The 26427-nt window shown below is 48.5% G+C and overlaps 1 protein-coding gene across 1 annotated transcript in view; it reads right to left on the bottom strand.

Moving 5' to 3' along the window:
• GRIN3B (glutamate ionotropic receptor NMDA type subunit 3B) overlaps window positions 1–26427 on the bottom strand; it is a 244456-nt gene that overhangs the window by 60928 nt on the left and 157101 nt on the right. The window contains exons 4-5 of the mRNA XM_077475656.1: window positions 10662–10807; window positions 1807–1922 (exon numbers count right to left, since the gene is read on the bottom strand). Of these exons, the coding sequence (XP_077331782.1) occupies window positions 1807–1922; window positions 10662–10807 (262 nt within the window). The remainder of the gene's footprint in view (window positions 1–1806; window positions 1923–10661; window positions 10808–26427) is intronic.

The raw sequence follows: 26427 nt of genomic DNA, 5'->3' as shown, positions 1-26427 counted from the left end.
AAATTCATGATTCTCCCTTCAAAACCCTCCAATGTAGCTCTAAGGGAGTCCTCAGTGACGTATACCGGGGCTAAAATATTAGGAGAGGCTGCAAAACCTGACAGGGGCACTGACTCATCCTGTGAGGCTGGCTCCAGTCTTGCAGGGGGGGGGGGATGGTAATCTACAGGCATTTTTAGAACCGCTAGACCTAGGCGGTGATTTACCAGTGCCCTTGTTACCTCCCCCTGAGACCCTCTTATGAGGAGACATAGTCCTAAGCTACAAAGCAGAGGTACTAGTACAAAGTGCAATCACTGTTGTGCTTAAAATCTCACAATAAATATATATGCTTAAACTGCACAACCTGATGCTGAGTAGGTGTCTTAGGTTTGCCTGGATCCAATCCCTTGGGATGCTTACTGCCCACAGCTCCTGTGTCTCCACTTACAGCCCCCTGACGCTCTGGGCTTTTTAAAACTGCCGCCTGGCGCCTGCGCAATACAGCACCGTGCACGGCTCGCAACCACACTCCCCCCTCCTCCATCAGCACGGGAGCGCGCTCGGCGCGTGTGCATGAGGACCGCCGGTATCCAGGGGGGAAGGGAATCGCCATCGGAGCTGCGTGGGACCCCCAGATTACGTGGGACCCCTGTATTACCTTCATTGTGGCAGAGATTGCAGTGGGGACATGAGTCATCTGGGAGAACCAGGCTTCACTGAGCGTGTATCTGAAAGGCATGTAAGTATGCATCAGGCTGCTCTTACTCCCTCTAGTGGTGGAAACCAGTTAAGACATACAACTACTCAATGAAGAAATCCATAATATAATTTATATAGGATTAACTTCCCTTACCTGTCCTCACCGCAGGAATTGCTGAAAACAGACAGATTCCAGCCTTCACCCATCACGGCGGGCAGAGTTGTGCCAACCTTCAGGTTTTTTTGGGGTGCCTTCTCAGAAGAACCTCCTACCTGGACCTTGTAAAAGACTCTGCCAGAAACTTTCGTGCCACTATGTAAATAGTACACAAAGTCTGGTTTTCCCAGAGCCCAGTCCTCCAATAGGAGAGGACTTACAGGCAAAACCTTGTTTCTTCGGATGACGAGGCCCGGTTACCATATCATCTTGGGAGTCAAAATATCGGCCCGAGATATGGATCCGGTTTGTTGTAGCCCTTAGGCCCCTGCACAGAGCTTTCTTCATAGCACATGTTTTACGTGACCAACCACCATAGACACTGGCGAAAAAACTGAGCTGCCTCCCATATGGGAGGGGTTATATAGGGGAGTTAACCAGTGTCCAATCACCGGAGGTGCCTATATAACCCACTATGTAATGAAGCTCCTGTGTCCCGTGATGTATGATCAAGAAATATGCATTTTATTTATTTGTTTCACTTAAGCATTGCACCAGCGATCAGCAGACCTTTCAGTGAATCTGGGTACCGATACATCATATGGGTAAGCAGATACAATCTGACAGGAAGATTTAATATACTACCACAGCGCTCCACAGTGCTGTGGTAGTTCATTGAAAACTACAAGCCGACAGCCACAAAGTTTTTTTGTTCAAATTGTGACAGCTAGGCGGGAGGGTGGGTGGCGGGGAGACGATCCTGCTAGCTGTTAGAGTTGCGGATCGGGGTGAAGGGGGCTGGTCCCTTCATAACATATTACACCTTGAATATGGGTGTAACATGTAAGATGTTACGAAAGGTGAACTTATCCTTTAAATATACAATGAAGCCTAAGTACAACCAAAATAAAACCATAAAAATTAGCTGTCTTTTTGTCAAGAGAACCCAAAATTGCACTCTGAATTACCTTCTATTGCAAAGGGTTTCCCCACAGTCAGCAGTTTGCAGTCTGAATCTATGGATACCTCGTAATCCAGCAAAGCTTTATCCATGATAAAAGCATTAAGGATCGGGGGATCTGTTCTGAAATAACAATACCAAATTTCATTTTTATTCTGATATTCAGTTTATTTTTCTAAATACATTTTATCTACAGTATAGCTTTACTTTAATGTCTCTACATTTTAATATCTCTCATTTGTGTATGAAAAGCTTTTAAATTCTTAAATGAATCCACTGCCACAGATACTAACATTTTCCAATTTTTGTCTAAAACACATGAGTGTAGTATATGATTTTTCTTTTAGCCAAAATACCTTTCTTCAATTTTTCAACATATGTACGTAATGGCAATCATCTAACACTGCTATGGTGTTTCATGTTCATAATGGATTTATGGTGCATGAAGAGTTCTAGAAAAAAAAGTCAGTCCATTCAATAGTGATATTTCAGTGAAAAACAATGTATTTTGGACTTAAATGTCTTAAAGTATGTAATGAGACAGGTATGGGCTCTGCCATTGCAGTCCTCCTTTCTAAAATGCTAGATACCTGGCTGATACTGAGTTTGGTATATTCCAATCACAGTTCCGGAACAAACATCTTAACAATGAGTGTTAAAACTACATATGTCTGTACTACTTCTGGGTTATTGACTCAGACAGCATTGATGTCAGAGCATCAGAAAGGCATCCAGGGTTCTAGAATGAATAAGGGAGGCCGCGTACACACGCGGGGACTGTTCGCTCAACTTTGTCCGCTGAACAGTGTTTCGGCGGACAGTCCGCTCGTGTGTGGGCTTTCAGCGGACAGTTTCAGCGGACAGTCTGCTGAACAAAGTTTTTCGGAAATTCCGAAAAACTGTCCGCTGAAACTTTGTTTCAGCGAACAGTCCCCTCGTGTGTAGGCTTGTTCGTCAAACTAAGTTCCGCGCATGCTCAGAAAGGATTTACACGCCGAAGTTTGCATTGCAGTGTATAGGACGTCGTTTTCTAGTCCCGTCGTACGTGCCGTTCACGTCATCGCGCACGGTTTCAGCGGACTGTTCGTTCGTCGTGTGTGGCCAAGTCCGTCCATGCTAATTTTGAGCGGACTGTCCGCTGAAACTGTTTGACGGACAAAGTTGAGCGAACAGTCCCCGCGTGTGTACGCGGCCGGAGAGTTTAGTAATGGCAGCTTCTATTTGTTCTTAAAAAAAAAAAACCTTACTTCCATATTATGAATATCCCACCAAGGAGATTCTCCTGCTATAACTTCTGGCACTGTTTTTCTGTTCATGTTGGCGATTTGGGTGGTTCCTCCTACCTTTTTTATATCCAAAAATCTCTGGTTGTATTCTCAATAATTTAAAATTAACAGACTTTCAACAGGGAAAGCAGTACCTCCTCATTATAGTAACAGTAGGCATACAAACCCAGGAAAGCACCGAGCTCTCGCCATTTCTATTCCACTCTCCATTGTATGCCAAAAATTTAAATTCGGTTTTAAGTGATATGACCCTTTGTATTGCAAAGAGCAGTAATTAATAGCAATCAGCTGGAATTTATTGTTCACTGATCTTACCAAAATGAATAGAAATTTCACGCATCAACACCGTTGCTCAGCTTTTTTGCAGAAGCTTAAATGTCAACCTCAAAACTGCAAGTGCTTTTTATAATGTAACCTAACTTTGTTAAGAAAAAAGCAACAAAATCACAATGTTTATTATTCCAAGCTATTTTTAAACTCAAAGTTTCCATGATTTTCTTTAACTTTCAAAGTAAAGTTCGGATTTGTGCTGCTTAAAATCCTGTTTCCCTGCTCTTATACCTAGCTCATGTTTTTCTGTCCAATGACCATGCACAGAACTTGAGACCAAATTAAATAGGGCTGTAGTAAAGTTTTTGGGGGATTTAAAAAAAGAAACTGATGGCTGGGTTACATGATAGTATTTCTTCTCCAGCAGTCTAAACAGAGTGTGATATATCAGCCCTAATCTCAGACAGGAGACTGATCAACTTCAATGGGGCCCTACTGTGTGACAGTGGGCTGACATTTCTACTCTGACAGGGAAAGAATACAAGTAGTTAACAGAACAAACACATATCTAGCTATTAGAGGTAAAGCTGCACCATTATGACTACTTAAGAATAGATAGACACTTACAAAAGCTCATTTTTAACCTGTTGTTTTAGAATATGTAATTCCCAATACCTGTCATAGCTGATTTTACATGGGTATCTGCACAGTGCCATGCCTTTTGTTTAAAATATTGCCTACATTTTCTTAGTACTAAAAAGGGGTTTCTATTTTATGGCCTGTGTTGGTTCATGGAAAAAATTCTTAAGTGCGCTGAAAAAAAATAACAAATATGTGATAACAACTGATCATGCTAAAAAAAATAAAATAAAAAAAATATGAATGAATCATTCAATATAACTAATATAGTGATGTAACCTAAAAAGAAAAACTGAATGGTGAAGTCCAAAATAGTCCAAATTAAATTTTCCACCAGATGCGACTAATAAGGGAGACTCCTTAGCGCTCTATTTACTAATGATGTAGCACCCAAGAAGCAGTGACAGGATATGATAGAAAAAGTCCTCCACCACCGATAACACTGCCGCTTACCAGACTCAAGGATCTCTTTTTAGGGAGATCTCCAACAGCTTGTGGCTCTTTCCCCAGCCAGGGTTTCTATATAGAACCAGGAGATTGGTCCCCGCTTTTGTATCACTTATTCATCCCTTTTAGATTGTAAGCTCTTACCATCACCATATCACTATATTAGTTATATTGAATGATTCACTCATATTTAATGTTTTTAGCATGATCAGTTGTTATCACATATTTGTTATTTTTTTCAGCGCAGCTAAGAATTTTTTCCATTGCTTTGTTTAGTGTGTGTATCTTACATATTTTCGTTGCAGCAGATATATTATATTTGTTCTTTATTTTTGTATTTTTTTTAATCACTTCAATACACTTTTTGGGACAGCGCAGTATCACACATTTTATATACTGTGTTGGTTCATGTTTGGCTTATCAAGAACACAATTCATGCAACTGGCCAAGGTTGATGACTGGGTGAATACTCCTTTCTATAGATGCTGTAATTGATTACACCCTTATGTTACAATAAGGGTGATTCAGTCATTGGCAGTGAAATTAATGTTATTTAACCTGCCTCATATGCTTTGTTTGGTTTACCATAGATAGGCCATGTACCCTGTGAAGTCATCTGCTGTTATTCCACATAGAGCCAAGACTGGTGAATTTTGCATTTTGATATTAGTGTCCTGTTTCTTATATTACTTGTTGTGCTATGGCCTGGTGATTGGCTGTTATGGCCTGCCTAATCCACGTCTCTCATGTAAATTTATCACGCATCTGCTTGCTAAACAGAAGATGTTTTTTGAGACGTTTTTTTTTTGTTATGGTCTATTCATTATACACATAAAAACCTGCCAACTTTTAAAGACTCTAAAAATGTACGACCTTGACTAAACACGTCTTCCTGTTTGGTAGTCTGGTTACACTATTCTGGCTAATCAATTCACATACAAAGCACATGTAGAAATGTAACTGATGTCTATTTTATATTTATATAGTTCTTCTCTACAACAGTAAGTTTGGGCACAGTCCTGCTGCATGGGCAGAGGGTTTCTATATTTCTTGTCACTGAGTGTAGCTTAGATCTCAAATTCTCATTCTGTATGATTTTGAGGTTAATGTATGCAAAACATAATGAGTTTATAAATTGAATGCTAAATGCTCGATTTGGAGAAAGTAAGAGTAAAGTTAAAGGAAAGTAAGTGCTTCATTTGGAGATTATTACATACAGTATCACACAAAAGTAGTACACCCCTCACGTTTTTTAAAATATTTTATGTGACAACACTGAAGAAATGACACTTTACTACAATGTAAAGTAGTGAGTGTACAGCTTGTATAACAGTGTAAATTTGCTGTCCCCTCAAAATAACTCAACACACAGCCGTTAATGTCTAAACTGCTGGCAACAAAAGTGAGCACACCCTTGATGCCCCATACACACGGTCGGACATTCCGACCACAAAATCAGTCTGATTTTTTTCCCACAGATTTTGGCCAAAACTAGTCTTGAATACACACGGTCTCACAAAGTTGTCGGAAAATCCAATCGTTCGGAATGAGGTGACGTTCGTAATATATGATGGGACTATGTAGATGCCAGTAGCCAATAGCTACGTAGTTTCATAGTAAGGTTGAATAAAGACACCAGTCCATCCTGAGGGAGTGTCTACAACTGTCCCTATCCCTGTATATTGCACACAATCCAAGGTCCCCATTCATATACTAGGGCCCATTTTGGACAGAAGCCAATTAACCTACCTGCATGTCTTTGGAGTGTGGGAGGAAACCGGAGTACCTGGAGGAAACCAACACAGGCACAGGGACAACATGCAAACTCCAGGCAGGTAGTGTCGTGGTTGGGATTTGAACCAGTGACACTTCTTACTGCTAGGTGAGTGTGCTAACCACTACACCACTGTGCCACCCTACAATTTTTTTTCTCAGCATGCGTGGCACTTTGTGCGTCAGAATTCTGTACACATGATCGGAAAAAGTCCAATCAGATTTTGTTGTCAGAAAATTTTAAATCCAGCTCTCAAACGTTTTCCGTTTGGAAATTCCGACAGAAAAAGTCTCATTGAGCCCACACACGATCGGATTTTCCGACAACATAATCCAATCGGACTTTTTCCATCAGCATTTCTGACCGTGTGTATGGGGCATTAGTGAAATTGTCCAAATTGGGCCCAAAGTGTCAATAGTTTGTGTTGCAACCAATGTTTTCCAGCACTGTCTTAACCCTCCTGGGCATGGGGTTCACCAGAGCTTCACAGGTTGCCACTGGAGTCCTCTTCCACTCCTCCATGATGACATCATGGAGCTGGTGGATGTTAGAGACCTTGCGCTCTGCTACCTTCCATTTGAGGATGCCCCACAGATGCTCAATAGGGTTTAGGTCTGGAGACATGCTTGGCCAGCTCATCACCTTTACCTTCAGCTTCTTTAGCAAGGCAGTGGTCATCTTGGAGGTGTGTATGGGTTGTTATCATGTTGGAATACTGCCCTGCGGCCCAGTTTCCGGAGGGAGGGGATCATGCTCTGCTTCAGTATGCCACAGTGCATGTTGGCATTCATGGTTCCCTCAATGAACTGTAGCTCCCCAGTGCTGGCAGTACTCATGCAGCTCTAGACCATGACACTCCCACCACCATGCTTGACTGTAGGCAAGACCCACTTGTCTTTTGTACTCCTCACCTGGTTGCTGCCCCATACGCCTGACACCATCTGAACCAAATATGTTTATCTTGGTCTCATCAGACCACAGGACATGGTTTCAGTAATCCATGTCCTTAGTCTGCTTGTCTTCAGCAAACTGTTTGCGGGCTTTCTTGTGTATCATCTATAGAAGAGACTTCCTTCTGGGACGACAGCCGTGTAGACCAATTTGATGCAGTGTGCAGCATATGGTCTGAGCACTAACATGCTGACCCTCCACCCTTTCAACCTCTGCAGCGATGCTGGCAGCACTCATATGACTATTTTCCAAAGACAACCTCTAAATAGGACGCTGAGCAGATGCACTCAACTTCTTTGTTGACCATGGCGAGGACTGTTCTGAGTGGAATCTGTCCTGTTAAACCACTGTATGGTCTTGGCCACCATGCTGCAGCTCAGTTTCAGGGTCTTGGCAATCTTCTTATAGCCTTTATATGTAAGCAACATTTTTTTTTTTCAGATCCTCAGAGAGTTCTTTACTATGAGGTTCCATGTTGAACTTCCAGTGACCAGTATGAGAGAGTAAGAGCGATAACACCAAATTAAACACACTTGCTCCCCATTTACACCTGAGACCTTGTAACACTAAGGCCGCGTACACACGGGCGGACTGTTCGCCCAACCTTGTCCGCTGAACAGTGTTTGGGCGGACAGTCCGCCCGTGTGTGGGCTTTCAGCGGACAGTTTCAGCGGACAGTTGGACGGACAAAGTCTTTCGGAAATTCCGAAAAACTGTCCGCTGAAACTGTGTTTGAGCGAACAGTCCGCCCGTGTGTAGGCTACTTTCGAAATGAGCAAACTGTTCCCGCTCGGAAAGTCCGCCCATTTCGAGCGCGTGTACAGGTAGGCGGGGCCCGCGAAGGAGACGTCGCGGGCTCCGCCGCCTGGAATGGGCTTAAAGGGGAACCCCAACGCCGAAAAAAATCGGCGTGGGGGTTCCCCCAAAGTCCACACCAGACCCTTGTCCGAGCACGCTACCCGGCCGGCCAGGAAAGGGGGGCGAGCGAGCGCGCCCCCCCTCCTGAGCCGTACCAGGCCGCGTGCCCTCAACATGGGGGGGTGCCTTGGGGAAGGGGGGGCCGCGCGGCCCCCCCACCCCAAAGCACCTTGTCCCCATGTTGATGAGGACAAGGGCCTCTTCCCGACAACCCTGGCCGTTGGTTGTCGGGGTCTGCGGGCGGGGGGCTTATCGGAATCCGGGAGCCCCCTTTAAGAAGGGGACCCCCGGATACCGGCCCCCCACCCTATGTGAATGAGTATGGGGTACAATGTACCCCTACCCATTCACCTGTGAAATAAAGTACAAAAAAAAAACACAACACAGGGAAAAAATATTTTATTGCACAGCTCCGGGGGTCTTCCGTCTTCGGGGGGTCTTCTCGCCGGACTCCTCCGCTATCTGTGTGTAGCTCTTTTACTAGCGGAGGAGTCCGGCTTTCTTCCTCCCCGCCGCCGGCCTCTTCTCCCGACTTCGGGGGTCTTGTCCCCCTCTTCGGTTCTTCTGCCGGGCCACCGCGCCTTCTTGTAGCTCTTTTGCAGGCGGTGGCCCGGTCTTCTGTCGCCGCTGCCTTCCGTTCTTCTGTCGCCGCCTTCGGTTCTTCTGCCGGGCCACCGCGCCTTCTTGTAGCTCTTTTACAGGCGGTGGCCCGGTCTTCTGTCGCCGCTGTCGTCGTCGCCGCCGCCTTCCGTTCTTGTTCTTGTTCTTGTTCTTCTTCTTCTTCTCCTGGAGATGTTGACTCGACGAGCTCTCCGGCCGGAATGCCAGAGCCGCGCTGTGCGGTCACTTATATAGTGACAATGGGGCGGTGTCACATGGTATATGTCACATGGGTTGGTCACATGGGTTGATGTCACATGGGGACTATGACATCGTAAGGGGGCGGGGTCACCATGTGACCAACTCATGTGACATATACCATGTGACACCGCCCCATTGTCACTATATAAGTGGCAGCGGAGCGTGTCCCTGGCATTCCGGCCGGAGAGCTCGTCGAGTCAACATCTCCAGGAGAAGAAGAACAAGAACAAGAAGAAGAACAAGAACGGAAGGCGGCGGCGGCGGCGGCGGCGGCGGCGACAGAAGACCGGGCCACCGCCTGTAAAAGAGCTACAAGAAGGCGCGGTGGCCCGGCAGAAGAACCGAAGGCGGCGACAGAAGAACGGAAGGCAGCGGCGACAGAAGACCGGGCCACCGCCTGCAAAAGAGCTACAAGAAGGCGCGGTGGCCCGGCAGAAGAACCGAAGAGGGGGACAAGACCCCCGAAGTCGGGAGAAGAGGCCGGCGGCGGGGAGGAAGAAAGCCGGACTCCTCCGCTAGTAAAAGAGCTACACACAGATAGCGGAGGAGTCCGGCGAGAAGACCCCCCGAAGACGGAAGACCCCCGGAGCTGTGCAATAAAATATTTTTTCCCTGTGTTGTGTTTTTTTTTGTACTTTATTTCACAGGTGAATGGGTAGGGGTACATTGTACCCCATACTCATTCACATAGGGTGGGGGGCCAGTATCCGGGGGCCCCCTTCTTAAAGGGGGCTCCCGGATTCCGATAAGCCCCCCGCCCGCAGACCCCGACAACCAACGGCCAGGGTTGTCGGGAAGAGGCCCTTGTCCTCATCAACATGGGGACAAGGGGCTTTGGGGTGGGGGGGCCGCGCGGCCCCCCCTTCCCCAAGGCACCCCCCCATGTTGAGGGCACGCGGCCTGGTACGGCTCAGGAGGGGGGGCACGCTCGCTCGCCCCCCTTTCCTGGCCGGCCGGGTAGCGTGCTCGGACAAGGGTCTGGTGTGGACTTTGGGGGAACCCCCACGCCGATTTTTTTTCGGCGTTGGGGTTCCCCTTTAAGCCCATTCCAGGCGGCGGAGCCCGCGACGTCTCCTTCGCGGGCCCCGCCTACCTGTACACGCGCTCGAAATGGGCGGATTTGCCTCCTCCTTACGTGGGCGAGTCCGTTCATTTCAAAAGTTGAGCGAACTGTTTGGCAAACAGTTCGCTGAAACAGTCCGCTCGTGTGTGGGCAAGTCCGCTCATGCAAATCTTGAGCGGACTGTTTGCCGAAACTGTTTGACGAACAAGGTTGGGCAAACAGTCCGCGCGTGTGTACGCGGCCTAACAATTCACATGACACCAAGGAGGAAAGATGGCTATTTGGGCCCAATTTGGACATTTTCACTTAGGGGTGTACTCACTCTTGTTGCCAGCAGTTTAGACATCAATGGCTTTATGTTGAGTTATTTTGAGGGGACAGCAAATTTACACTGTTATACAAGCTGTACGCTCACTACATTACATTGCAGCAAAGTGTCATTTCTTCAGTGTTGTCACATGTAAAGATATAATAAAATATTTACAAAAAATGTGAGGGGGGTACTAACATTTGTGAGATACTGTAACATTGGTACAGATCATTAGCGAAGTCCCTGATACTTTTAGCATTTAGTTAGTTAAACATGGATACCCCCACATTATATTATATTGTCTAACAGTTGTGCCCACCCTGTCATTGAAATGCCTCCTCACTTTAACATTTGGACTCCATCTGAAGTGGATGGAACGCTGAACCTTCGCATGTAGCCGTGCATTTCTGGAAAACTTTTTTTAATGTATTGCTCTGCGCTGCTTTCCCACACTGTTCCAAAACGAAAACCCTGAGAAGGATGATGAAGCTGAAAGGAAAGAAATATAATTGTCATGTAAAGTCTGTTTAAACATTCCTTAAAAGTATTCTCCACATATTTTGTCTACTGGTTTTACAAGATAAATTTTCAGTCAAGTGCAATTCATTTTTTACATTATATCGTAAGACTGCAGACTACCTCATTTTTAAAACAAAGATGATACCCAGACCAAACCTCTGCTGCAAGAGCAATTAAAGTCACTGCTGGACATTAATAATGTGATATTAATATATAACAAAGCTTGTTTACCAGTGACCTAATTAAATTGAGCCAAAAATACAGCAAACCTGTCAGTAGCACTATAATACTAAATAGGCTGTAGCACAAAAATGCAGGCAACTAGCAGTGCTTACACATGTCTTATGATGTCTTCTAGAGTACCCCAGTACATGAATATTTACATGTGGTAATATGCAAATGTCAACACTTTCTGGTAACTTTAAGGCTACTTTCACACTGGGGCATTGTGGGCGCTGGCGGTAAAGCAGTGCTATATTTAGCTTTGCAGGCAGGTTTGCAGCGCTGCCCCATTGTTTTTTATTGGAAGGGGCACTTTAGGAGCGGTAAATACACGGCTCCTACAGCGCTCCAAAAATGCGGCTTGCAGGACTTTTTTGACCGTCCTGCAAGCGCACCGCACCAGTGTGAAAGAGAGAGACAGCAGCGGCTGTTTCAGGGCGCTATTTTTAGCACTGTAGCACCTGCAAAGCACCCCAGTGTGAAAGGGGCCTATGACATGCCTGCCTATCCCATCTACTGCACCATCTTACACTAAGGCCGTCCATTAAGGTCCACTAGAAAGTCACAGGAGACAGGATGAGGCAGGCCAATGTCACACTACCAAATAATATTTAAAATTATATTAAAGTGTATCTTTTTTTTACCCAGATGAAAAGAGAGGTTTATACTTACCTGCGCAAGGATATTGGCCCTCCTCTGCTGGAGTCCCCCCGCCGGCACTGTCCACTCCCTCCGTCCTGAGTATGCCCCCATAGCAAGCCGCCTCAAGGGAACGTTTTAGCACAAGTCTTGACCATTGGAGGACAGGCAGGCTCCTGGGCTGGGCTGTTTCATTCATAGATACATACAGCATGATTCGACCACACCCCCTATCCCTCCTCACTGGATTTGATTGACAGCAGTAGAAGCCATTGCTGTCAATCTCCCATTGCTGTCAATCTGTCTTGTGATAGCAGACAGAGAGACCAGTGCTGCTGCAGATGGACACAGTACTGGATTAATGTAGGACTCAGGTAAGTATTTGGGGGGGGGGGGAACAAACAGTTATGCCATGTACACACGATAGGACTATCCGGCGGACTTAGTCCGGTGGACCAGAGTCCGCTGGACAATTCGACCGTGTGTAGGCTCCAGTGGACTTTTTCTTCCCAAAAGTCCGGCAGACTCAGAAAGAAGAACCGACTCGGCTTTCTAGCGGACAATCTGCTCGTCTGTGTGCTAGTCCGCTGGACTTTCCAAATGAACGGACTTGCCCACACACGGACTAAAGTCCGTTCATTTTGAACGTGACTTCAGGTACGACGGAACTAGAGAAGGAAATCAATGTCGCCACTTCCATCGGCGAGATTGACACCTTTCGCCAACACTCCGCCTATCACACAAGCCGGTCTGGGGGGGCGGGACTGTGTTGCAGAGCAGCCGCCGAACACAGACCCAGCCAGCTCAGTGTGATCCAGCCCACCCTGTGTGCCTGGATAGGAGAATCGGCGGGGGGGGGGGGGCATATAGAGGAAAAGAGCTTTCTATATTCCTAGATGCAGCCACTTGCAGGAGTGAGATGAAGGGAATCGAGCATTCAGCGGCTGCATGGAGGAATAGAAAGCTAATTTCCTCTATATGACGCCCCCCGCCGGTTCTCCTATCCAACTTATTTGTTCTCCTTGTGTTCTCCTCCCCCACCACACTCTCCAGCCCCCCCACAGTTTTCTCCCCCCTGTTATTTCTGCCACCCCCCTACTCTCCAGCTCTCCCCATCCTTCTCTAGCCACCATCCCAGTGCTCTCCCCCCGTTCTTTCCCCTCCAGTGCTCTCCACTCCCCCCAGTGCTCTCCCCCTGTTCTTTCTCCCCCCCCCCAGTGCTCTCCACTCCCCCCAGTGCTCTCCCCCTGTCCCCCCCCCAGTGCTCTCCCCTCTCCCAGTGCTCTTTCCACCTGTTCTTCCCCCAGTGCTCTCCACTCCCCCCAGTGCTCTGCCCCCCTGTTCTTCCCTCCAGTGCTCTCCACTCACCCCAATGCTCTGCCCCCCTGTATTTTCCCCCCAGTGCTCTCCACTCCCCCCAGTGCTCTGCCCCCCTGTTCTTCCCCCCAGTTCTCTCCCCTCCCTGTGCTCTCCCCCCTGTTCTTTCACCCCCAGTGCTCTCCCCCCAGTGCTCTCCACCCCGTTTCCCCCCCCCAGTGCTTTCCACTCCCCCCAGTGCTCTCCCCCCTGTTCTTTCTCACCCCTCAGTGCTCTCCAGCTCTCCCCATCACTCTCCAGCCCCATCCCAGTGCTCTCCAGCCTCCCATTCTCCCCGACCCTGTTCTTTCTGGCCCCCTGGTGCTCTCAAGCTCCACCCATCGCTCTCCAGACCCCCAGTGCTCTCTACCCCTCCGTGCTCTCCACCCCTGTTCTTTTTGGCTCCCCCCAGCACTCTCCACTCCCCATCCCTGTACTCTCCACTCCCCTCTGCATTTTGCCCCCACCCATGTGCTCTCCAACCCTGCCAGTGCTCTCCACCCCCCATAGTGCTCTCCAGTCCCCCGTGCTTTCCACCCCTGTTATTTCTGGCCCCCACTGGTGCTCTCAAGCACCCCCCCTGCTCTTTGTACCCCCCCAGTACTCTCCAGCCCCCATGCTCTCCACCCCTGTTTTTCTGCCCCCCAGTGCTCTTCACTTCCCCACACTCTTAGCCCCCCCCAGTGCTCTCAGCCTACCGTGCTCTCCACCCCTGTTCTTTTTGGCCCCGCCATTGCTCTCAAGTTCCCCCAGCACTCTCCGCTCCCCACCCCTGTGATCTCCACTCCCCCTTCTCTTTGCCCCCACACATGTGTTCTCCAACCCCGCCAGTACTGTCTGCTCCCCCTTCTCTCCAGGTTCCACCCAGTGCTTTCCACTTCCCCAGGACCAGAGGATAGGCTAATTGAGGCCGGAAAATGAGGACGCGTGAAGGTGCAGGTGGCCAGGGACCACTCCATCTCACAGCAAACAGATCCTCTGGAAGGAGCACCATCCCCATCCAAAACGAGAACAGACTCTGCCTGCTGCTGCCCGTCATTGATATCCTGCTGGCATGCAAGGTACCGTACCGAGCCATGGGACATGGGGCACAGGAGGGGCTGCAATGATGGGCACAGTGAGGCTGCATTCATAGGCTCAGTGAGACTGCATTCACAGCACAGTAAAGCTGCTTTTGATGGGCACAGTGAGGCTGAATTGATGGGCGCAGTGAGGCTGCATTGATGGGCACAGTGAGGCTGCATTGATGGGCACAGTGAGGCTGCATTGATGGGAACAGTGAGGCTGCATTGATGGGAACAGTGAGGCTGCATTGATGGACACAGTGAGGCTGCATTGATGGGCACAGTGAGGCTGCATTGATGGGCACAGTGAGGCTGCATTGATGGGCACAGTGAGGCAGCAATGGTGGGCACAGTGAGGCTGCATTCACGGGCAGAGTAAAGCTGCATTTGGTGGGCACAGTGAGGCTGCATTGATGGGGACAGTGAGGCTGCATTGATGGGGACAGTGAGGCTGTATTTGATGGGCACTGGTGAGGCTGAGCTCTTGCCTCAAGTCTGCAGTCTCTGACCATCTCCTGTATCATGTCTGCAGTCTCTGAGGGAGTCTGGAGAGGAGTTAAGAGTGGGAGCGCTGCCGAGATGGGGGTCATTTGAGAAGTCAGACTTGTGTGGACTATGGAGAGGAGACTATAGGATAAAACCAGAGCCACCAAGCTGGAGCCACCTGACTGAGCCCTGCACAGTGCACCTGAGAGGAGGTCAGTGAAAGCGCCGCCAGGCCAGTCGGGAGGTGGGGGATCACTGATATAAGGGGGAAGTGAATAAGATAATGTAAGGGGGCAATGATATAAAGGGTTTCCCCCTTATATTAGTAACCCACCCCCCCTTACCTTAGTGTATTCTTTCTGTGGAAAATGCCCCCCTCATGTTCTGAGTTCCTGGGGTCCCCCTTGATGATTGACCACCTACCACTTTTAACTGGAATTTGCATATATATATATATATATATATATATATATATATATCCTATGTGATTTCATATCTATATATAATACACTCTTCATCAAATGTGCTTTAAAATGTATGGTTTTCCCTTTAATGAACAAGAAAATAGTGACGTTATGCTGTTGGACTGGTATAATAATGCTGTGGGGCTGGTATGACATTTTTTTCCAGGGCTGGTTTTTATTCCCAGTCCGGCCCTGTGTTCACGTACTGGAAGATGAAAATGCCAACCTTAAAAATGCAGTGTCACAATTGCAAATGCATCAGGAAGATCTTGAGAACGGGGAACGCTGACAGAATCTAGGGATCCGCGGCATCCCTGAATCCGTCACAGACAAATAAATCAGACCTTACCTCCTTGCTCTCTTCATTACCCTGGCACCCAGAGGCGTAACTACAACCTTCAGGGCCCCGATGCAAGAAATCGTGAAGGGCCCCCCCCACCTCTCGTCCCAGGGCCCTTTATTACGGTCCCACAGTGGCCCCTTTCCTGCCATCTTGGGCCCACCCCCACTGTGGCAGAACACCAGGGTCGCAAGTGCAAGTTGGGCAGCGGTTATCAGTACCAGCTGAGCCAATGCAAGAATTTTTGGCTACACAGGCGAAGGTGCATTTTGATTTTTAAAGCCCTGCCACCCCTCTTCCCTCCACAATGCAACCCACCCTCACTTCACATTCTAACCTCTTTCACATTACACCTGTATTTGTGATGGGGTGCAACGTGTAGGACGTCTCTACAAATCCACCCCCACCCAATCACCCTCTCTGCAAAAATCCTCTCGCAATTTCTAGCACAGATCCTGTCCCCCAGGTCCTCCCTTCCAGTACAACCCTTTCCCACCATCCTGGGTCAAACTCCCCCAGCATTAAAATTCTTTCCCTCCATGCCAGCATAAGTATTCTCCTCAGTTCTGTCACAAATCCTACTACTCAAATCCCCCTTTCCAGTACAAACCCCCCAAAACACAAATCCTCTCTACTTCTAATACAAATCCATACTTCTAAACTGTCCCGGTTTTGGTGTGACCTTCCTGAGATACAAATGAAATCCTGTGTGTCTGGACTAAGGGTCTATTCACACCAGAATGCCTTGAGGGAAACATGCGTTTTGGGTGTGTTTCCCACACTTCAAAATGCACTGCCAAAGCGATCTGCAGTGGTTGTCAACTTAATGACTCCCCAAATGCCGGTTGCAAATGCAGTGTTTGCCTGCACCAGATTGTATGACCAGCAGTACCATGCAATCCAGTTGCAGTGCGTTTTGTAAAGTAGCACATGCACAGCTCTTGGTGCAGACCAACACAATTTTAGCCTATTCAAATGAAAAGGCTGAAATCGCACAGCACCTGGAAGGCATGTGTATCGCTTAAAAATGCAGAGTGCGTTCCTTTGTGATTCGTGGTGTGAACTGGCCTTGAGTCCTGGAGTGATTACCCCAAATCTCTAGCGAGGTGCCCGGAATCCCAGAAACTATGATCATCTCAATAGCAGACAGCCTCTCTTTGATGGGGGGAGGGAAAAAGTTGTCAGAAAAGGATACTTACAGTGATTTGGGGGGGGGGGATAAGAGAATGCTGTATGTGCAAGGGGGCGTTTTAGGAGCAGAGAGAACTGGTGCTGGGGGGGGGGGGGTCATATTATTTATTGAACCCCCCCTTCTAGCACAAGTTCTGTCTGCTCCAAAAGTGCCCCCTTGCACATACAGCATCATCTTATCCCCCCAAATCACTGCAAGTATGCTTCTCACAACTTGAACAAATCCAAGCACACTGCACATTGCCCCACTAGTGCGCAGTGCACCCATTCAGTGCACATGGCATATCCACTGCACAAATCCAGTGTGCACTGCACATTACATGGCACCCATCGAGTGCACAGTGCACATCGCACATTCAGTGCTCACTACATATTGCAATATACCACTCACTGCACACTGCACTGATCCAAAGTGCACTGCCTGTCACACAGCACACATCCAGTGCATGCTGCTTGTTGCACAGCAGTACCCATCCATTGCATACTGCACATTGCACTGTAACCATCTAGTGCAAACTTCACAATGCACCCAGCAAGCATCCTCCTTTCACAACTAGCTCTCCCCCCTCCTTCCTTCCCTGCAAGTACCGAGCATTCAGAGTCAGTACGAACCTTATCAGCATGTCCCGTCCCGTTGAGTGCTGTGTGCTTTCTCCCCCCCCCCTCCCCCTCCTTCTGTCTGTGACAGCCAAGCCGAGGCGGAGGGGGAAGGGGGTTTTAGTCGGTATGTGAGGCAGGAAGAGGGAGAAATACTGCTATACAGGGTAATCGTAGCATGGGAGACCTGAAACTTCTCACACACGCCGGGAGCCAGTCACTGGAACAAGTACCAGAAGTCATTACTGGCGGTGATAGAGCTCACCATCCTTGCGGTCATTACATCAGGCGCCGGACCGGAAGTCTTTCATGTTTGTCTGGGGGCCCCTCCACAGTGGCAGAACACATGGGCCCAGTCGCAAGTGCGACTGTTGCGACCCTGGTAGTTTCGCCACTGCTGGCACCCAACATTCCTGATATAGATTGGCGCCTTCACAGAGCACACAGATCACTGGCTCCTAAACCCCCTCAGGGTGCCAACCCTAGAGACATCATTGTCCGCTTCCATTTTTATGAAAGTAAAGAAGCTTTAACCATTGCCACCCGTAACAGATTCAGAGCGGAGTTTAAAGGTGCAAAAATTAAAATCTTCAGCGGTCTATCGCCCATTACATTGGCTAAATGTTGCACCCTGCGCCTTGTTACAGCCCATCTACAACACCACCAGATCCCGTATCGCTGGGGCTTCCCATTCCACCTGTCAGCAACCAAGGATGGATCACAACACTCCATGAGGGATCTTTAAGAATGTGAATCTTTCATTAAAAACCTGGGACCGCCCCCTGTTCCTGAAGAGGACTTACAAGTACAGGTCCCGACAGCCAGAACTCTCTCAACTCCGGGAAAGATCTGGACCCCAGTTCGCCACACATCCCGGAAAGACTCCTTCACCCCACAAAGGAATGCAGCATTTAAAGGCCCCACCTGAAAATGACCTTTGAGTTGCCCCCATGGTTTACATCCACACAGAAGTCCTGATCCCCGCCTCTGTGTTTAGAGACTCTGGGCTCAGAGTCTGACTTCCCATCTTTGCTGTGCCCTTCCAAGGGCACCATTCCTGGAACAGTTACTGGTGAAAAGTTCCCTATTTGCCTCTCATGATTGCTGATTGGATTGGACTGAGGCCAGTGAGTTAGGTCTTGCGGGCTGTCATGTCCCTCAACATGGTTCCGATTTTTGACCATGACCTCCTGAGGAGCCCATCTCCCTCAGGCCTCTCATCTACATAGTTTACACTTTTTTTATTTTTTTTATTTTCCATAAGGATCCTTTTTGATCCTATATCTAATCCTGTTGCCACGTTTGTCTCACAGGTTCACTTTTATTTGACTATTTTTGTTTCTATTCTATTATTGCTTACTGGATCCCTTTTAGATCCGCTCAAGAAACACAGTTGTGTTTCCATTCTCTAATTCCAATTTTACTCGCTTAACTATATAGTTATATGCTATACATTCTCTAAATCATTTTATATACAGAATTCGTGTTTTATTAATGTAAGGCATGCTTTGTCCACATTGCTTAGCTATGGCTGTTAGTCTGTTCATGTAATGTTAGGGGCCTGAATTCCATTCATAAACGTTGGCTAGCACTGAAAGAGTTCAGGTCCTCTAACACAGACGTGATCATGGTTCAGAAGACACCTTTCAAGACAGAGGGCTCATTCAAATTTGCATCTAGATACTTCCCCACTGCCTATGTAGCCTCTGACCCTCATGGAAAAGCTAGGGTGGCTATCTTCCTCAAGTGTTCCTCTGCCATATGTATAAAATCTTCTTATCTTGATCCCCAAGGCCGGTATGTTCTCCTGAGCTGTGATCACATGAATACTTCTTTCACCCCGCTAATGTGTATGCAGAGGCGGCTCTTTAATTAGGCAAATTAGGCGATTGCCTTAGGCCTCGCCCTCAGAAGGGCCTCGCGGGCCGCGGCCACCTAATTTGCCTGACAGGAAACATGGTGCGGACTCAGGAGTGGAACGGTCAGTGTGTGTTGCGGGGTGAGCGAGCGGGCGGGTGCTGCACATAGACGCCGCGCCGCCTGTCTGAGCTGATGAGCCTCCGCCGCCGCGGACGAGTTAGATGACATCAATCATCTGGGCTCAGTCAGGCTGCATCCAATAACAGGCTCCACCGTTGCGGCGCTGTCCTCCTAGCCTTTCCCCAGTCGGCAGCCCCAGTGCATGGCGAGAGTTGTAGTTCTTCACAGCACAGACAACAGACTTGGGCCTCTGGTGCCTCTGCTGTGCAGAGACTACAACTCCCAGATTGCACTGCATGAGGCCAGGGAGCGCAAAGACAACATCACCTGTCGCCTGCTTCGTTCTCATGCTGCCTTTAGTAGTGTAGAAGACTGAGGAGCAGGTACAGTACATACATCATCATGCTGTCTGTACATAATACATTACCCGGTCTTGCTATGGTCTCATGGCCAGTACCCTGACTGTCACAGTCTCATGGTCTGTCTCTGTTTCACAGTCTACCCCCAGTACCCTGTCTGTCTCACTGTCTACCCCCAGTACCCTGTCTGTCTCACAGTCTGCCCCCAGTACCCTGTCTGTCTCACAGTCTGCCCCCAGTACCCTGTCTGTCTCACTGTCTACCCCCAGTACCCTGTCTGTCTCACAGTCTACCCCCAGTACCCTGTCTGTCTCACAGTCTGCCCCCAGTACCCTGTCTGTCTCACAGTCTACCCCCAGTACCCTGTCTGTCTCACTGTCTACCCCCAGTACCCTGTCTGCCTCACAGTCTGCCCCCAGTACCCTGTCTGTCTCACAGTCTACCCCCAGTACCCTGTCTGTCTCACAGTCTACCCCCAGTACCCTGTCTGTCTCACTGTCTAACCCCAGTACCCTGTCTGTCTCACAGTCTACCCCCAGTACCCTGTCTGTCTCTCACGGTCTACCCCCAGTACCCTGTCTGTCTCTCACGGTCTACCCCCAGTACCCTGTCTGTCTCACTGTCTACCCCCAGTACCCTGTCTGTCTCACTGTCTACCCCCAGTACCCTGTCTGTCTCACAGTCTGCCCCCAGTACCCTGTCTGTCTCACAGTCTGCCCCCAGTACCCTGTCTGTCTCACTGTCTACCCCCAGTACCCTGTCTGTCTCACTGTCTACCCCCAGTACCCTGTCTGTCTCACAGTCTACCCCCAGTACCCTGTCTGTCTCACAGTCTGCCCCCAGTACCCTGTCTGACTCACAGTCTGCCCCCAGTACCCTGTCTGTCTCACAGTCTGCCCCCAGTACCCTGTCTGTCTCACAGTCTGCCCCCAGTACCCTGTCTGTCTCACAGTCTGCCCCCAGTACCCTGTCTGTCTCACAGTCTGCCCCCAGTACCCTGTCTGTCTCACAGTCTGCCCCCAGGACCCTGTCTGTCTCACAGTCTGCCCCCAGTACCCTGTCTGTCTCACAGTCTGCCCCCAGTACCCTGTCTGTCTCACTGTCTACCCCCAGTACCCTGTCTGTCTCACTGTCTACCCCCAATACCCTGTCTGCCTCACAGTCTACCCCCAGTACCCTGCCTGTCTCACAGTCTGCCCCCAGTACCCTGTCTGTCTCACTGTCTACCCCCAGTACCCTGTCTGCCTCACAGTCTGCCCCCAGTACCCTGTCTGTCTCATAGTCTACCCCCAGTACCCTGTCTGTCTCACTGTCTACCTCCAGTACCCTGTCTGCCTCACTGTCTACCCCCAGTACCCTGTCTGCCTCACTGTCTACCCCCAGTACCCTGTCTGCCTCACTGTCTACCCCCAGTACCCTGTCTGCCTCACAGTCTACCCCCAGTACCCTGTCTGCCTCACAGTCTGCCCCCAGTACCCTGTCTGTCTCACAGTCTGCCCCCAGTACCCTGTCTGTCTCACTGTCTACCCCCAGTACCCTGTCTGTCTCACTGTCTACCCCCAGTACCCTGTCTGTCACACAGTCTACCCCCAGTACCCTGTCTGTCTCACAGTCTACCCCCAGTACCCTGTCTGTCTCACTGTCTAACCCCAGTACCCTGTCTGTCTCACTGTCTACCCCCAGTACCCTGTCTGTCTCACAGTCTACCCCCAGTACCCTGTCTGTCTCACAGTCTACCCCCAGTACCCTGTCTGTCTCACAGTCTGCCCCCAGTACCCTGTCTGTCTCACAGTCTGCCCCCAGTACCCTGTCTGTCTCACAGTCTGCCCCCAGTACCCTGTCTGTCTCACAGTCTGCCCCCAGTACCCTGTCTGTCTCACAGTCTGCCCCCAGTACCCTGTCTGTCTCACTGTCTACCCCCAGTACCCTGTCTGTCTCACTGTCTACCCCCAGTACCCTGTCTGCCTCACAGTCTGCCCCCAGTACCCTGTCTGTCTCACAGTCTACCCCCAGTACCCTGTCTGTCTCACTGTCTACCCCCAGTACCCTGTCTGCCTCACTGTCTACCCCCAGTACCCTGTCTGCCTCACAGTCTACCCCCAGTACCCTGTCTGTCTCACAGTCTACCCCTAGTACCCTGTCTGTCTCACAGTCTACCCCCAGTACCCTGTCTGTCTCACGGTCTACCCCCAGTACCCTGTCTGTCTCACGGTCTACCCCCAGTACCCTGTCTGTCTCACGGTCTACCCCCAGTACCCTGTCTGTCTCACGGTCTGCCCCCAGTACCCTGTCTGTCTCACGGTCTGTCCCCAGTACCCTGTCTGTCTCTCATGGTCTGTCCCCAGTACCCTGTCTGTCTCTCACGGTCTGCCCCCAGTACCCTGTCTGTCTCTCACGGTCTGTCCCTAGTACCCTGTCTGTCTCTCACGGTCTGTCCCCAGTACCCTGTCTGTCTCCCAAGGTCTGTCCCCAGTACCCTGTCTGTCTCTCACGGTCTGTCCCCAGTACCCTGTCTGTCTCTCACGGTCTATCCCCAGTACCCTGTCTGTCTCTCACGGTCTGTCCCCAGTACCCTGTCTGTCTCTCACGGTCTGCCCCCAGTACCCTGTCTGTCTCTCACGGTCTGCCCCCAGTACCCTGTCTGTGTCTAACGGTCTGCCCCCAGTACCCTGTCTGTGTCTAACGGTCTGCCCCCAGTACCCTGTCTGTGTCTCACGGTCTGCCCCCAGTACCCTGTCTGTGTCTCACGGTCTGCCCCCAGTACCCTGTCTGTGTCTCACGGTCTGCCCCCAGTACCCTGTCTGTGTCTCACGGTCTGCCCCCAGTACCCTGTCTGTGTCTCACGGTCACATGGTCTGTACCTTGTCTCAGTGCTGTGTCTTGGCCTAGGCCGACAAGGCCCAGGCCTAGGGCAGCACTTTGCAGGGGCACCAAAATAGCCTCCCCGCACAGTGGCGGCTGCATTTGATGGGGCACAGTGGCGGCTGCATTTGCTGGGGCACCGTGAGGCTGAAATTTGTGTTTTTTTTCAAAAATTTTGAGCACCTTACTCACACAGTCCTGTATCATTGTCTGCACAGTGTCTGACCGTCTCCTGTATCATTGTCTGCACAGTGTCTGACCGTCTCCTGTATCATTGTCTGCACAGTGTCTGACCGTCTCCTGTATCATTGTCTGCACAGTCTCTGACCATCACCTGCATCTTTGTGGTGTGATTGTCTGTCAGCATCCTGTCTGTGGCTCCAACATTTGTTACCGTGTTAGCCAGGTAAGAGTTTGCTTGTCATTACCATAATAAAACCATCTCCTGTATCATTGTCCGCACAGTCTCTGACCATCTCCTGTATCATTGTCTTCAAAGTCTCTGACCTTAAAAAAGTACACTACTGTTAAAACCTCCCAGGAGGTTTGTGTATGAGCCTCAACTATAGTTAGCACATATATTGTGGTATTGTATTAATATTGTTGTATTTTGAAACAAAAAGTGTTTTTTTTTTTGTTTTGGTTGGCTTTCAGTAAGTGCCTGAGAAAGGACCCTGGCATAAGTCTTTGCTAATAGGACACCCTTACACCAGGCTGTTTTCCTGTAGGCACGCTAAATAGACACCTGTTCAGAATTGACAGGTATTTGTTGGAACAGCACCATGGTATTTGTAGATCAAACAGAAGCATCTTCCTTGGCTGTAAAGGATAGGAGAGTTTAATTCCACTTTAAGGCTGTCAGCAGATTGGCCTCTACAAACTGTAGAGTGAATGGGGCCTCATGCCTAAGTTTTGCCTAAGGCCTCACAAAGTCTAGAGCCGCCTCTGTGTGTATGCATCCAACTCAGGACAGATCGGGTTCCTAGAGGAATTCTTTGAGAAACTCCAACCCTTTTCCCAGCCCTTTATGATGATCGGAGGGGATTTTAATCTCTGTATGTCCCCACACAAAGACAGATTTGCCTTATTTCAAAATACCCCCTCTCTTCAGGTACAAAAGAATCCTCGTTGTTCCGTAGAATGATCCGAACACATGGTCTGTTTGACACTTGGAGGGTGAAACGCTCTACTGCCAAACAGTTCTCGTTCTTTTCTCTGCCCCATAAACTGCACACAAGACTGGATTACTTCTTTATCACGGCACCACTACTGACATACATGGTCGATTCAAACATATTCCCGATCATGTGGTCAGACCACGCACCCATAGCTCTAGACCTCCTCCTCTCTGCACCGACTCCTAGGAAGTGTCATTGGCATCTTAACGAGTCCCTCCTCAACTCACCCGTAACCCAGGTATACCTGCAACAAAAACAGAGTTTTTTCAGCTTAATAAGGATACGGTGTCGGAGACCTTCACTTTGTGGGAAGCCCACAAGGCCTTCTTCAGAGGTGAATGTATCGCCTCTGGATCTCGTCTTAAAAAAAGATCTAGCCCTTTAACGCTCATCCCTATTGACTAATTTATCTGAAGCTGAAAAGAGTCTTCTCAAATCCCGCACAATGGACTTTTACACACACTATCACATCTGGATGCTGAGCTACTGAATAGCACTGGACTATTCGTTTGAATCTCTGCATTTCTTTATGGACTTTTTTATTATCTTTATCACTTTAGTTATTTCTTTTTTGGATTCTTCTTTTTTGGATTTTTTGTGATTTAGTCACATAGTGTTTTGCGTTATTTGCACATTCCACGCTTTGTATGTATCAAGCTAGATATAGGCGTTTTTGCACTTTCTTACACATAATTGTGTTTTGCATGTATATTTGCTATATTTGCACAGCAATATATGTATTGATTATAGTTAGTTTATTGATTTACACTTGATAGGTGTTTTATTTATTTAAAAAGAGGATAGAGCTACATATTTTTTTATTTAACTACCCGATAATTATTGCCCCATAGCTCTTCTAAATTCTGATTATAAAATTTACACTAAACTACTAGCAAATAGACTATCCCTACTACTCCCTTCGCTAATACATAAAGACCAAGTGGGGTTTGTTCCCACTAGACATGCAGGAGACAATACTAGGCATACCATAGACTTCATAGACCTCATAGACCTTCTGACCAAAACTAAACAACCTGCTATAGTGCTGAGCTTAGTTGCTCAGAAAGCATTTGATCGCTTGAATTGGTCATTCGTGTTTGCCACACTATCAAGATACGGTTTCTCAGGTCCTTTTATACAAGCATTAAAAGCACTATACTCAACCCTGACATCCCAGATGCAGATGGCCTCCCAACGTCATTCCCCCTTAGCAACGGCACCAGGCAGGATTGCCCCCTGTCACCCTTGCTTTTTATCCTCAGTCTTGAACCCCTTGCATCAGCCATTCGCTCTCACCCAGATATTCAGGGGGTGGCGTTGAGAAATCAGGAGTACAAACTGTGCCTTTTTGTGGATGACATATTATTAACGGTTACACGCCCACATATTTCACTTCCATCACTTCATTCAACCCTTCAAATCATTTGGCAACCTGTCAAGTTTCAAAATTAACTCGACCAAAACTGAAGCCCTTCCTATAAATGTCCTGACTGACACACTTGTGACCTTGCAAAACAACTTCAAATATCGCTGGTGCTCCCATTCACTCAAATATCTCGATGTACGCCTATCCCCTTCATATTCCACACTCTACCAGGTAAATTTCCCTCCTCTCTTTGCAGAAATCAACAAACTATTAAAATCTTCGATGAAGCTTCCCTTGTCTTTTATTGGGAAGATCAACGTCCTAAAAATGTCTATACTCCCCAAATTGCTGTATCTCTTTGAGACCCTCCCAATATTGATCCCAATGGCCCAACTTAAAATGCTCCACAGAAATTTCTTAAACTTTGTGTGGAACAATGCGTCCCACAGGATAGCCAGGTCCCCGCTCAAAATATTTCTATGCCGCCCATCTAAGAGCTATCTCTTCCTGTACGCCCCGGTATGCCCCAAATAGGTCAGAAATAGAGATGGGCATCACAGTCCCTGCTCATCCATGCTGCATGCTATCCCTCATGCTATCCCTTTGTCAGAGGCCCTCCTCTGACAAATTTATCCCCAACTGCGTAAAATCTGTGTAAATCCAATGCTATTTACGCTCTTAATCTGGAAACTTTGTTCCAGTAAATACTCCCTATCCTCACAGTGTTCACCCTTAGTAAATATCCTATTTAACCCAGAAATTCCGGATAGCCTAGCCTATGACTCCATGCTACCGTGGACCCAGGCAGGCATATTCCAGCTAAGACACTTAGTACACCCAATGATACTCAAACTACTTCCCTTCTCTGACCTACATTCTAAATTCAAGATCCCAAAGACTCTCTATTACTCTTTCCTACAGATTAACCCTTTTTCATTACTAGAACCCCACAGATGTACCTACTAAATTTGAACTGCTATGTTCCAGAGGCCCTCGTGAACCCCACCAAATCTCCACCATATATAAAATTCTCCATAGAGCATCTCCTATTACCGAACATAGTCCCTCTTACATGAAGAGGTAGTCCCAGATTCTACATAGGCCTATCTCTTTAGGAGAATGGGGGAAGATTTGGGATGCCACTTCCAAGGTTTCTAGATGTGTAGCCCAGAGAGAGACTGCCTAAAACTATGTTCTGGTACAGGATTCCGGAATTCTTAGCAGCCCACAAACTTATACCCCATAGTCATTGCTGGAGATGCGGTTCCTCTCTGGGCACCCACTACCACATCTTTTGTGAATGCCCTATAATTACCTCTTTTTGGTCACAAGTACATGGCCTCTTGGAAAAGGTGCTGGAAATTCCCACCCCCTCCAACCTATACATCTTCTTTTGGGCTTACCTCTCCAGAAAATTGCTAAGCCCCTTAACAAATCAATGGCATATATTTTACTGGCGGCTAAACGTGTCATACCACAATGCTGG

This window comes from Lithobates pipiens, unplaced genomic scaffold (genome assembly GCF_037356315.1).
Source record: "Lithobates pipiens isolate NorthernLeopardFrog02 unplaced genomic scaffold, aLitPip1_a1.2 Scaffold_13, whole genome shotgun sequence".
Taxonomy (NCBI): Eukaryota; Metazoa; Chordata; class Amphibia; order Anura; family Ranidae; genus Lithobates; species Lithobates pipiens.
This window is presented reverse-complemented; position numbering and strand designations above follow the sequence as displayed.